This window comes from Anoplopoma fimbria, chromosome 15 (assembly GCF_027596085.1).
Source record: "Anoplopoma fimbria isolate UVic2021 breed Golden Eagle Sablefish chromosome 15, Afim_UVic_2022, whole genome shotgun sequence".
NCBI classification, from domain to species: domain Eukaryota; kingdom Metazoa; phylum Chordata; class Actinopteri; order Perciformes; family Anoplopomatidae; genus Anoplopoma; species Anoplopoma fimbria.
The window spans coordinates 21,334,616-21,347,413 of record NC_072463.1 but is presented as its reverse complement, the minus strand read 5'-3'; the positions used below and the strand labels follow the sequence as shown (position 1 = coordinate 21,347,413).

At 40.2% G+C, this 12,798-nt stretch overlaps 1 protein-coding gene across 1 annotated transcript in view; it reads right to left on the bottom strand.

Annotated features, from left to right (window-relative positions):
* mnat1 (MNAT1 component of CDK activating kinase) overlaps nucleotides 1–12,798 on the bottom strand; it is a 32,929-nt gene extending 20,131 nt beyond the window's left edge. The window contains exons 1-6 of the mRNA XM_054613980.1: nucleotides 12,610–12,798; nucleotides 6,592–6,744; nucleotides 6,139–6,212; nucleotides 4,587–4,690; nucleotides 4,223–4,363; nucleotides 2,839–2,970 (exon numbers count right to left, since the gene is read on the bottom strand). Coding sequence (XP_054469955.1) covers nucleotides 2,839–2,970; nucleotides 4,223–4,363; nucleotides 4,587–4,690; nucleotides 6,139–6,212; nucleotides 6,592–6,744; nucleotides 12,610–12,698 — 693 coding nt within the window. The 5' untranslated portion in view covers nucleotides 12,699–12,798. The remainder of the gene's footprint in view (nucleotides 1–2,838; nucleotides 2,971–4,222; nucleotides 4,364–4,586; nucleotides 4,691–6,138; nucleotides 6,213–6,591; nucleotides 6,745–12,609) is intronic.

The following is a 12,798-nucleotide window of genomic DNA, read 5'->3' as shown; positions in this document are numbered from 1 at the left end:
AGCCAAGAGCAACACAATCGTGCTGTTTCTCTCTCCATCAGCAAGTTTAACTTCATGCTGTATATCAAAGGGGTGAGAGTCAGAGTACCAAATCCTCTATTTGGATCAACTCAATGCTTTTCCACTTGCGGTAGATGTACCAGTTGACTCTTTGGGGTTTAATGAGTTAATTAATGCTTTTATTAAGTCTCCCTGATTATTACTGCTTCGGATTAGCTATGCCAGTGGAAAACACGTTAAAATGGTCACAATAGGCAAACAACGCATGTCCAAACCTAGATCAAGATTGGGCCTAGGTGAGTACTAAACAGATATCTCTCACACGCATCACTGAACTGTGGGAAGACAACCATGCCTCATGTGGGTTGCTGTGGAAGGGGTGGGGGTGATGACACAGCCTATCTCATCACAGTAAAATGAAAATAAACGACTGAAAAGCTGAATGATAGCCAAATGGAAGCTCTCCTCAGACACGGCGAGCACAAAGCTGCAACCCTCAGAGTGACAAGAGCCCTGAGCCCACATGCCCCCTCTGTGGGTCCCACCGTTCACCCACAGGAATGTGATGACATGACTGAAAGGGTGAGGGCCCTGTTCCCACAATGAAGAAGCACCAGACACCAAGGAAAACATCTTCCCTTTGAAGGTCTGGACTCTTATCACCACTCTATTGTCAACAAGCACGTCACATAAAGTTTAGATTAGCACTAAACTAAAATCACAACAAAACCATAACTGTTGGGACCTACTGTACCACCAGAGGATATATTAAAACACCATGTGAGCTCAACCTGCATGGGATCATTGTAAATATAGTAGCCATTTGTTATTTACGGTACGTATAGCTTCTTCAAGCTCTCGTGTTTCACTCTGCTCACCCTGCTTAACCTGCAAGCAGCAAAGCCCACGGTGACAAATGCATGAAAGGTTGTGTTCAGACTGACATTACTCCTGTGCGAGAAAGTGTAGCCCCCTCATCAATATTGGGTAGTGCACTGAAAATCTGTAATTAAGTAAAAGTACAATTACTCCCATAAAAAAATGCTAAAATAAAAGTAAAAAATAACCATTTCACAAACCTACTCAAGCACTTATATACAGCACAATAAACTATATAGTACAAGTAACTTTGTGTTTTTACAAGTTTAAGCCAAGTCTCAAGTCTTTAGTCACGAGTCTGAATCAAGTCCAACGTTTTTTTTTGGAACATAAGTGTTACATCCGCTGTGTATCAGATCAGAAATAGTGTACAACATGGTTATTTATAGGGATGCACTTCGTTATGCAAGTTGATTATCTCTAATCAAGCCATTTCTGTTTAACACCATTTTTTTTTAATCTACATGAAGGCATTGATATGATTACCTTAAAATATCACTCTCTAGCTGTGAAGCCGACCTTTGTTGACCGAATCGTTTGTTTTCTTGAAATGGACATGTAGGAAACCAAACTACTTGCTTTGATATGAAGGGTGATGCATATGATTTCAATATGCAGCATGCATATATATAATATATATATATATATATATATATATATATATTATATTTATATATATTTATATTTAGACGGAGACCTGTGTGTCCGCGTAAAGCCAAACAGGACTGTTTTCTCCATATTTGCTCTCTTCCTATGCTTTTCAAAAATTGTTATCCGATTATATAACTGGCAGCCAACTTAGTGAAATCCAAGATAAGTTTCGCCAGTATCATTCTATTTAATAAATTTATCATCGGGCATTCCTATAAAACCGAGAGCAACCAATGTGAATTAGAGGAAAGAAACAGGCTAATTTTCATCAGAAGAAAGCCATGCTCTACGCAACGAGAGGATTCTGTTAATATATTGAAATCAATAAAGTGATCATCTGACTTAGACGTTTGTACTCTGTGTAGCCTACATTTGCAATGTGAAGATTTAAATACACTTTTAATACGGCATTAATGGAAAGTCAAAGTATTTCTGCAGGCTTGTGAAAGGGTGATGCCGGCTGTTTTCCAACACGGCAATCAGTGTCAAACTCAGCAGTTACTGGATTGATGTAGTAGAACAACCAAAGCTGTAATAGAAAAGATATTTCCCTTACTTTCTCTATTTTTTGCATTTACCCAGCTCATTAATATCTGACAAAGGTGTTGTGTCTTTGTGCTGGGAGGGGGATTGGTGAAAGATCTCCTGTGTAACTGCACACAGCTTTGAAAAACAGCTCATTTCCTTTAATGTGGCAAAATGCATAGTAGATATAAGTCTGAGTTGTTATAAAGGTATAAATGGCAAATAAAGCAAAGTAAAAAGTAAAAGTCCAGTTTTAAAAAGAAACCTAAAATGTTTCAATTCCTAAAAAAAACTACCTTTCTACTCATTTGTTTAACTCATTTGTTTCTACCCAGGCCTGACCCTCATTAATTTAAATGAGCCCACTTTGTTTATACAGTGTGGGTGCCAATGCAGAAGGATTTGACAAAAATAATCACACCTGGGCTAATTTTTGCACATTCCTGGTAGGTTACTATGTAACATGAAATCTGTATTTGGACTGTTTACATCTCGGTTGCCAAAGAGAAAAATAAACTAATTGCTGTTGAAAACTTTGCAGAGTTGTAAAACGCATCCTCGCAATATCATAAAGCACTGTTCAGTGTTTTGGCATCTGATAAGCCTTCAAACTCCGACTGATCTGACTGGAACTCCTGGATTGTAATTCAAAGTCTCACAAGTACCTGAAATAACACGCCCCCACCAACGCAGCGCCTTGCATTTCTTGAGTCCATCAGTTTGAATTTGTATGTACAGTTTGAAATGGTGTTAAAGGATTAATAAGTTTAAAGTTGCACTCACCATATTGATTCCAGTTGAGAATAGACTGGTAGGTTTGACTGCCTGTTTCTGCTGCTCTATCTGGGTCTCCAGCTTGGCAGCACGGACCTTGTGTTGGGCAAGCAAGATGGTGGCAGGAAGTTGAGACTGCTCCTGTTGAGACAAATGGGATATGGTATATTTTTGAGAATGGTAATCTGGATGTGTGATACATGTCACAAAGTGCCTCATCAGGAACTGCTCATCAAAAACAGCTGACACTTGTATGTATATGTTGAGTCGTCCCCTACACCGCCCCCCCCTCTTCAGAATAGGGTGCTTTCAGGCCACATTATTGATGCAAGCCATATCAACATAACTGTGGCACTGCAGGGGACGCTACTTCAAGTGCACTGCGATGCCTTCACCTACATTAAAAGCAAGGTCAGACATTTCATTTCTCAAGTGGAGTGTTGCCAAGCTCTGAAGTCTAAGAACACAAGCTTGGACACTTTGTCCCCTGAGAGGGTAGGACATTTCTGATGGGGTGAACAGTCTAGAGGTGTCTTAGCATTTAACAATGAACCAAAAGCGATTTAAATGGCTTCCAAAACATCTGACTGCAAACATTTATTATTTTCACTCACACGAGTTGCACTTATTTTTGACAGGTGAATTTACTTGCTTTATTTGGACGACATCACATGATTAACATAATTCTTATTTTCCAAAGAAAGAATGTCATTAAGTGCAATAAAAAATGAGGCCTTCAGACTAATAATGTGATATCTATGTTTTCATTAGATAAGAACAATAATAAAGAAGTGTGTCACCTGTTCCCAGTGATGTGTTTTATTTAACCACTAGTTCAGCAGAGACCAACAATAAATCTAAATATATGCGTTGTATGTGTATGTGTATGACAACAGTGAGCTCTCTGACGACAGGGATGTACAGATGTCGAAGCTCAGGACAGTTCCCCCAGGGGGGCAGGAGCTGATCTCATCTGCCTACAGTCAACAGGCCCTGTGCCTTAAACAAACAAACACACAGCTTAGCCTGCTATCTGTGATGGTCCTTCAGCAGCCCGCTCTGCAGGAACAATCACTTCCAAAGCCTGCAGCTCAACACAATGGAGCCAGGAGGCTTTGGAATCACAGAATGAAAACAATGCAGCCCCTAGCACAATGACTGGTAATAATCTCTTAATGATCCACAGCCATGAACCCTCAGGCTGAGGGTGTGTGTGTGTGTGTGTGTGTGTGTGTGTGTGTGTGTGTGTGTGTGTGTGTGTGTGTGTGTGTGTGTGTGTGTGTGTGTGTGTGTGTGTGTGTGTGTGTCAGATATGGAACATCTGTCATAATGTGACTGCTTCTGTCTTCACCAGACTGTGGACAAATGTACATGGAACATGTGTGTATCTCACCAGTTCATCCAGCAGAGCCTGCTTGTTCTTCCTCTTGGCCTGTAGCTGCCTCTGCTCATCCTGCAGCAACTCCAGTCTGCGCTGCTCATTGCCCTGCTGCTCCAGCAACAGCAGCTCCTCCAGCTCCTCCTGCTCTCTTGTCTGAGGAGAACAGGGATGTTGCAAAAACTTGTGTCACATCTTTGACCAAATGGCTGAATTCCCACCAGCCCTAGCAAACCAAATTGTACTTGACGCTACACGCTGACTTCTCCAAGTTTGGGAGCAAGCAAAAAAAAAGTTCCTTCCAGCGTTTTTTTTAAAATATCTAATAATCATAATTAATGAAGGTATGATACATGTTTGGGAAAATACTAGTACATACCAGTTTAACCTTATTCTTCTGGATGAGATCTCTGTTCTCCCTCTGGTACTGCTCCATCTGCAGCTTAGTGTTCTCCACATCAATGTTGTTTGTCAGGTTATACACTACATGGACGAGACACAAACCAGCGTTAAAGGGACAGTATACTCCATTTGAAATGCCTGTTGGATAGTCAAACAGCTTTAGAACCCCCTCACTGACACATTTTTCCTACGCCGGACAGGGGGACTGTGCGTCCATTTCTATAACCTTCCGAAACCGACTGTTCAACATCCAGTGACACCAGAATACTGTTATTTTCAATTATAGTCTAGATCCAAAGACTTTCAGATATAACGAGTTGCCATCTGAAATACCCAAAAAAGTGTATAAAATTACGCTCAAGACATGTAACATTTTTTATTTGATGCCCTATAAAATTAAATCTGGTAATATTCTGTTGTCAAAAATATATAAATATAACCTTCACACAAAATTACAGAAAAGCTTATCTAAACTCTTCGAAATATTACATCTGCGGCCCAAGGGTCCAAATTATTTTTTTTCTGTTTTTAAATGGGGAGTTTTTTAAAAATAAGCTATAGTACATCTTGAGCATATTGCTAATAAATTGCACTGTTTAGACATTGCACATCCTAATTAAAACACTACATTTCGACTACATTTAGTGATATCCCCTCTCCGTCTTAACCTCTTGGCACAAAAATCAATATTTTACCATTTCTGCCTTTTCTGTTTTTAACATCGAAATATTAGACTTAAAGATTTACATCTTACAATTACATTGCAATCTTTTAAGTGGGAGCTTAGGCCACGACCAGGATTTGGCAATTTCTGTCTGATTTATTTCGACTTATTTACAGATTTAGATAGAACATCAGAGGCCATGCACTTTATTAGAATTAAAGGTATTGAATTACTATTAATTAAATTTAAGCGCAGCAGATACAGAAATAATACTGTTAGTGCAAAGATCAAACTTCTCAGTACTGTTGTGAAGTAATTTTGATAGGTAATACATTTATCTACGGCACACAATGTTTTTCTGGTCTAGAAACATAGATTTTCTTTCTGTGTAACTGATCGCAAACTACGCATTTACTATTGTTTGGCTTGTGACTCATTTTATTTTCCTTTATAAGGCCCACAATCAAAACAATTTGGCCCCAACTGTATTTAACCTTAAGATAAGATAATCCTTTATTAGTCCCGCAGTGGGGAAATTTACAACCTTCATGGTTTAGAGGTGTATAATACAAATGGTAATAATCAACCTTATTTGTAGTTCGAGGTGTCCTGTCAAAGGTTTTACAGACATCTCTAATGCTGGTCTGTAGGAGAAAATGCTTTTGGGTTTGTTTGAATTTGTGGCTGCAGCTTCGTTGGCCACTAGGACAAAGTAGCAGAGAGGCTGACTGGCCGTTTCATATCCAGCTCTCTTGATACATCCATGATTAAAGTCGTGGGTTGCCAGTCAAGACGTGGTAGCATTAGAGTTAAAGGCATCCCTTCTGCTCTTTTTTTCAGCATGAGGCTTCCAAGTGGGTCCTACCTATCTCCTCCAGTAGCTCCAAGTAGTCGTTGTACTCTCTCAGGCTGGGGAAGTCAAAATCTCTCTTGTTGTATCTGCAGAGGAAGAGCAGAACTGATGAGACAAAGAGTAAAACCCGATGAAAGCAAATATGCGCCGGCATTAATAGTCTCCATTAAATCAACCATTTTAAAATACCATGTCTGCATACCGGCTAATAGACACACATTAGATGTCAATTAAGGGGCTATTAAAGAACAGATGAGAGGGAGAGAGGGAAGGCAGGGAGGGGCTGAGAAGTAAAAACCTGGCAGGGAAAGAGCCTTCCCGTTTGAGCCCCCCCAGGGAGACTCATTGTCTACAAAACAAACAGTGTAATGAGAAAGACAAAGGTGGCTTAAGAAGTGGGAGGAGGCATGAGATGACACATAAACACGAGCCCAACCCAATACCCTCCTGTTCCCCCTCACTCACATCTTCAGCACCTTCTTGCGAATCTCCACCTCCTTATCTACGGTCGGGTCTTCGAAGAGCTGCACGCGGAAGTTGCTCTTCCTCAGGGGCGTGTCGCACTGCACGCAGTTACCCGAGCCACGCACGAACAGCATCTCCACACAGTTCTCGCATCTGTTGGGGAGAAAGGACAGCGAAACAGGAAAAAAACATTAAGCTGAGTGAATGTTTCCAGTGGTGACCCTCCCAGGCAGCAATTAGAGGCAAGCATGGGTGGGCGTGTGTGGCTGCTGAAATAAGATTTTCCTCACAATAAAGTAAATTTGTGTTTTTTTCTTTCATGTCTGTAAGTTATCATCAGGCGCAGTGGGTGATAATGGGGCATATGAATATTTCCTCTAAGTGCTCAAAGATGGCTGGGATTATTATTGGAATGTCGATTAGGCTGCCTCCTACTCTCAGACAAGAGGAAATTAGTCTGACACCCCATCAGTGGTGTGTCTGTCTGCACTGGAAAAACATTTGCTTTATTGTTATTTCAACAGACCTCAGTCACGCCACGTATACTTAATATGATAAAACCCAGCTCTGTAATTCACAGTGTAGTCTATCATTATAATATTGGACTGAGTCTTTAGGAAAGAAATACAAATGTACAATTGCAATGTTTTGTTTATTCCTTACTCCATTGGTAAATTTGAGTATTTTGAGATGCATAGCTATTTGTGCCTAAGGCTTTCATTCATCTGAAAATGTAAGTTTCAAATCTAAAAGAAGCATCAGTATTTTCAAATGCAATTCCAACTTTTCTCCCTTTTCTACCCGAAAATATCATTATCATTCTGCACGCAGTGACTAAATTAAAGGTTGCTGTATTATGGAGACGCTGATGCAACATTTTTAAATATTGTGGAAATACAGGAAGTTTTTGATCAAAGAATCTACTGTAAATCTTTTGAATGGACACAATTACTTTCCTAGACAAATATGTAGCAGTACAGCACAGTCATGATTAGTTTTGCACGCAGGAACATTCTTCAGAACATTTCTTGAGAAATTTCAGGTAAAGCCCAGATTCAAACAGGAAGGTTTACTTCATGCACCATGACAACATGACTCCATGACAACTGTCAGACCTAGCTAGGGGCACAACCGACAGCCTAGCCATCAATCACACCTTCATGCAGGTAGACGTTTACCCATCAGTCACACTCAAGTGAGGAGTGGACGCTGAAGACAATGGGAATGTTCCTAAATCTCCCCTGATAGGGTGGAGGGCCTGGATAAACATTTGCACAGTATACTCTTTTAATTAAGTCTCTGCAGAGCTTTATTTCCACAGGAATTCACCTTCCTGCTTCAACCACCTTCACAAAAATGGACCATCTGGTTTCCAAATGTCACTATCTGCTTTTAGCCCAGATAGTTTTCATAATAAAATATAGCAAATTTCCTGGGAGAAAGCAAGATTTTTCAACAAACGTCATTGATGGTATGGTTGAGTCATTTCTTTCCAAAGTCAAGGACTTGGCTTGAGACCTGGGCCTTGTCAAAAGCCAGAGAACAATCATGACAAAGTCATCATGCAAGACATTTCACTTCATCAGCAGGATTCAAACAAAAAAAAAAGCAGTTAAAGGAGAAACTGCAGAGCCATGAAGTTTGGCTGTTTACATCTAACTTCTCAGATATGGGTCAAACAAGCCCAACCTGTCAAGTGTGACACCAAGCTTCCACAGTCATACAACAAACATCCGTAACCTGCGTTGAAGGGGACCATCTTACAAGCATGCCAGATTAGCTGGGCTTGGATGAAGCCACGAAATAAAAATGAAAGCTGAACGCCAGACAGAAACATCTGCGTTGTCCAGTTGGTGCTTAAGAGCACGAGGAGTCCCTGATCAAGTGCGCCATGGAAGAGGCAGATGTTCACTGTGGCCCCAGGCTACAGGAGATGTATAGGCCTGGCCATATGGAGGTAGATGGAGGGATTCAGCTTGTTTCCACAGGCCCACAAAGAGCCCATTCATCAATACGGGATGAGAAGTGGGGCGTAGCTTGCCCCCTGCCCCATAAATGGACCACACATCAGAACTCTCCAAAGGGGAAATCCTGTGTAACTCTAGAGCAAAGAGGTGAACGTCTAAGAGGGAGGGAGGAGATTCTAGAGTCAATTTGCCATCTTTCTTCTGAAATGCCCCTTCTCTAAGTGACAGCTTTCCGATTGTGTGCCTGTTGCAATTTGTAATCAAAAAGGGGACTCAGAAACCTCCTGCCAGGCTACGCTGTATTGCCCAAGCATACTGAACAGACCATTAAGTGAGCCAACAGATCTCTAGCAGCTTGCCATCTCTGTGTCCTAGGGCTGTTCTAGTCGCTGACTGAGTCCTCCCTGCTCCTCCCTCTCTCACCTGTCCTGCTCAGAGCTCGAGGCTCCTATCAGTCCCATCTGCAGCTGTCAGCAGGTCAAATAAGGGGGTTAAAGGGGAGGGTGAAAAGGGTCCTGGCTCAGCAAAGAGGCCTCCACACCATCACCAGTGACACACATATGCCTCTTTCTTATGCAAAAAAGACCAAAAATAAAACGGCACTATAAACACCCAGGAGTATGATTCACTTGTTTGTGCCATAAGACTCATGCTCTTCACAGAGCGACCACTGGGTCCTAAGAGGGGTGGCTTCGTGTCAAATTTAAACCTGCTGTGACACTCTGTCCTGCCCTGTGACCTACAATACCTGCAGCAGCAGAGTCAAAAAATGCTGAGGCCCAGGAGTATGATTGCTTACACAGGGAGCTCGCATAGGCTTGTCTGATCTTAAAAAAATAAAGCTTAGATCTGGTGTACTTTACAGAAAGGGTTTTTTTAACCTTTAGACGGAGCCAGGTTAGCCGTTTCCCCGTGCTTCCACTCTTTATGGACATATTTATCTTCTCATCTAGCTCTCAGCGAGAAAGCAAATAAGTTAATTTCCCAAATTGTCTATCTATTCCTTTAATTTTTTATGTTACCATTAGTTTGTACGGATTACTCAGACAAAAGTATGCTGTGCCCATCCATGTCTATCTATGGAGAAAATTAACAGAGCCTTGACTTCTGGAACTCTGCACGCCTAAAAATATTACAGTATATGAACCTAGAACACACAACTACCAGATGCAGAAAACTATCTTCTACTTAACAAGATGTGTCTATCCTCTCATCCTTACTGTAGAGGGGGGTGGGGGCTCAAATCCCCACTGTATGTCTAAGCAACTATCGTTTGTGTGTTTGTCCAATGTCAAATGCCAAAGGACATGGGTCCGATGTCATTGTGCAAAGGTAGTAGAAAAAACATACACATCAAATGCCCCCAATGACAGGAATACAAAATGTGCTGTGGTGGGGTTTAAATTTAGATGCACGCTAGAGGTGGAGAAGCTCAATACTGCATTGCATCACTTGGTCAGTGCGGACTGCAACAGCCACTCAATCAGGCCAAGGTAGAGCGAGGCATACAGTCTAAATGCCATTGACAAGTGCCTTTACCATTAAAGTGTTGATTGTAAAAAGAAATGTTAATTCTTTCAAAAAATACAGAAGAAAATACCTGTCGCAGTTTCCCAAAACTAAAAGTGACATCTTCAAATTGCTTGTTTTGTCCAACCCAGCCCATAACTTAAAAGGTATCTATTTTCCATCAATTAGCTTATAAAACAGAGAACATTTGGGCAATGTTCTCTGTTTTATACAAATTTATACAAAAATGTATAAATTTTGCAAAATTCTAGATTTACTTTCTGTCAATCAGTCATGCGAGTAATTGTTCATTTTAAAGTTCAACATGAACAAGCAAGCCTTAAAATCAAGTGACACAAAATAATACGATGACTGTTAAAGGTTGTTATGTCATACTTTACTTCAGAAATAGTAATAAAATACGCTATATGGTCAGATTGTATACTGTGATGTTTCTGCCTACTAGAACAATTGTAAACGGAGATACATCACTCTGCAGAAATAGGCAGGAACCAAGAATTGCACTTGGTACTCTGTACTGTGTGTGGACATACACATTTCCCTTTCTAATTTCATATTTTTTATATTTCCCTTTCTTTTTTAGTCACTTTTTCTGCATAGAGTTGATAACACCAGAATGTGAAATCGGTAACTGTGAAATTGAAACACATTGCTCATGCTACCGTACAGACTTTCATATCTATCAAGTCCTGAGGAAACTCCAAACAAAAAGCTAAATGACATCAGTGATAAAAAATACTGATGCAGTTTGAGAGTACGGCAGTTTCCAAGTGGTGCATTAATTCACTGTTGCACCAGCTCTGAGGAACAAATCCAAGGTGACCTGGGCTAGGACATCTCTCCAAATTGCTTCATTGCAGAATCATTTTAATTTTCTGTGTGTAGCCCTTCACCCAGACAGAGCCGATGAGTTATGAGCTTGCTGACCTGATGACAAAGCATGACCACTTCCTGATGGTACGGTCAATAAACAGACAGGGTCAAAAAGATGCTCGCATCAGGCAACCACCGTCACTGCATGATGCTCATAGAGAACATGTACCCCTCAATTAAATGACCAGCTTTTTAAACAGATGACGAGGTTAAATATTGGAGAATGCCCAGCAGACAAGATTCACTGAATACTGACACGAGGTTGACACACAATCAAAAGTGACTTTAGTGGGATGATACATAGGATCTGTGTAGAAGAGCGCTAAAACAATTTGATTCGAAGCAATTCAATCAAACGATTCTTGTGATTATTTGTAACTTTTTTAAATAAAATACCATATATTTGCTGGTTTGTCAAAAGCAAAGACTTGCTTACATTGTTTTATGTTATTGTATTGAATTTACTTAAAATGTAAACTAATTAAATTTAATAAAATGAAGGATCTATAAGCAGGGTTATGAACAGCTGAACTGACACACCACATGCTGGTTCAGTAGGTGAGTAAAAAATTGTTACGATTAGGGATCAGTCTTGAGATGGTTAAGTAAAGTTATTAAGGCTGGAAACGATTATGTTTAGGTTGCATTTTGAATGGCTCAGGTTAGGTTAGGGTATGGTCCAGCATTAGACATTTAACATTATTCATCAGTTTTATAGTCTAGTCATACCTGTGATCACGCAGTGCAGTTCTTTTGAAGATTAGATTGTATTAGATTACATTGTTGTACTCATTTTGTGGTTAAACTTCAGCATACACATCATTAATCACCATTCTCTCTGAAATCGTGAGCTTTGCGTAATTTGCAAATAATGTCATATTTCAAAGGACTGAACACTCCATCAGTGGTCAAGTGAAAAAAAGGTGTGTCTGATTGAAGCACCAGCATCTGCTAGAAGACCTATTTTACTAGTGTTTAAAGAAGGGTACAAATGCAGGTTCTGTTATGAGGAGTTAACATACTGTTATGTTTATTAACAATGATTATTAAGATTGGCTGTTGTCAGGCAGCACTCAAGGCTGTCATAGAACATAAACCCACCTATAAAACTGTGCCAACTCGCCTGTTCATGCTAACTATACAGTACCAGTCAGAAGTTTGGACACACCTTCTCATTTTTCTACTTTGAAGAATCTAAAATATGAAACATATTCTGGTTTGTTGAGCATTTGTTTGTTTACCACATAATTCCATATGTGTTCCTTCATAGTTTGGATGTCTTCAATATTAATCTACAATATAGAAAAAAATAAAAACAAAAATAAAGAAAAAACATTGAATGAGAAGGTGTGTCCAAACTTTTGACTGGTACTGTATAAATATTGGGATTTATAACTGTAAGAATGTCATTGTTCCTCCTTATTTATTAACATTATGAGTCACAATATCAGAGAGCAAAGAAAACAGTTTCCGGCTTAACAATAGTTTGCAACATCTTATGCACGTTAAGGGCCAACATTAAAGAGGATATAAAGAGAAATAAACACGGGGATAGTTGTATGATGATACTGTACCGCCTGCTTTGGGGGTGATTGTGTCAGTAGGTGTCTTTTAGGGGGACATTAATAACTTAAATAACTTTACTCACAGCGTGTGGCCGCAGACGTTCACCATCAGCTTCAGAGACGGGTTCCTGTATTTGGTTGTTTTGCATCTCGGACATCCCTGGTCGTCCATTTCTGTCTGTGCAACACAAGAGAAACGCTTCAGAGCAACAACAACAACGAGCAGCTCTCTCCTCCTGTCACTTCAGCGCTCCTGGACCTGTGTTACACTA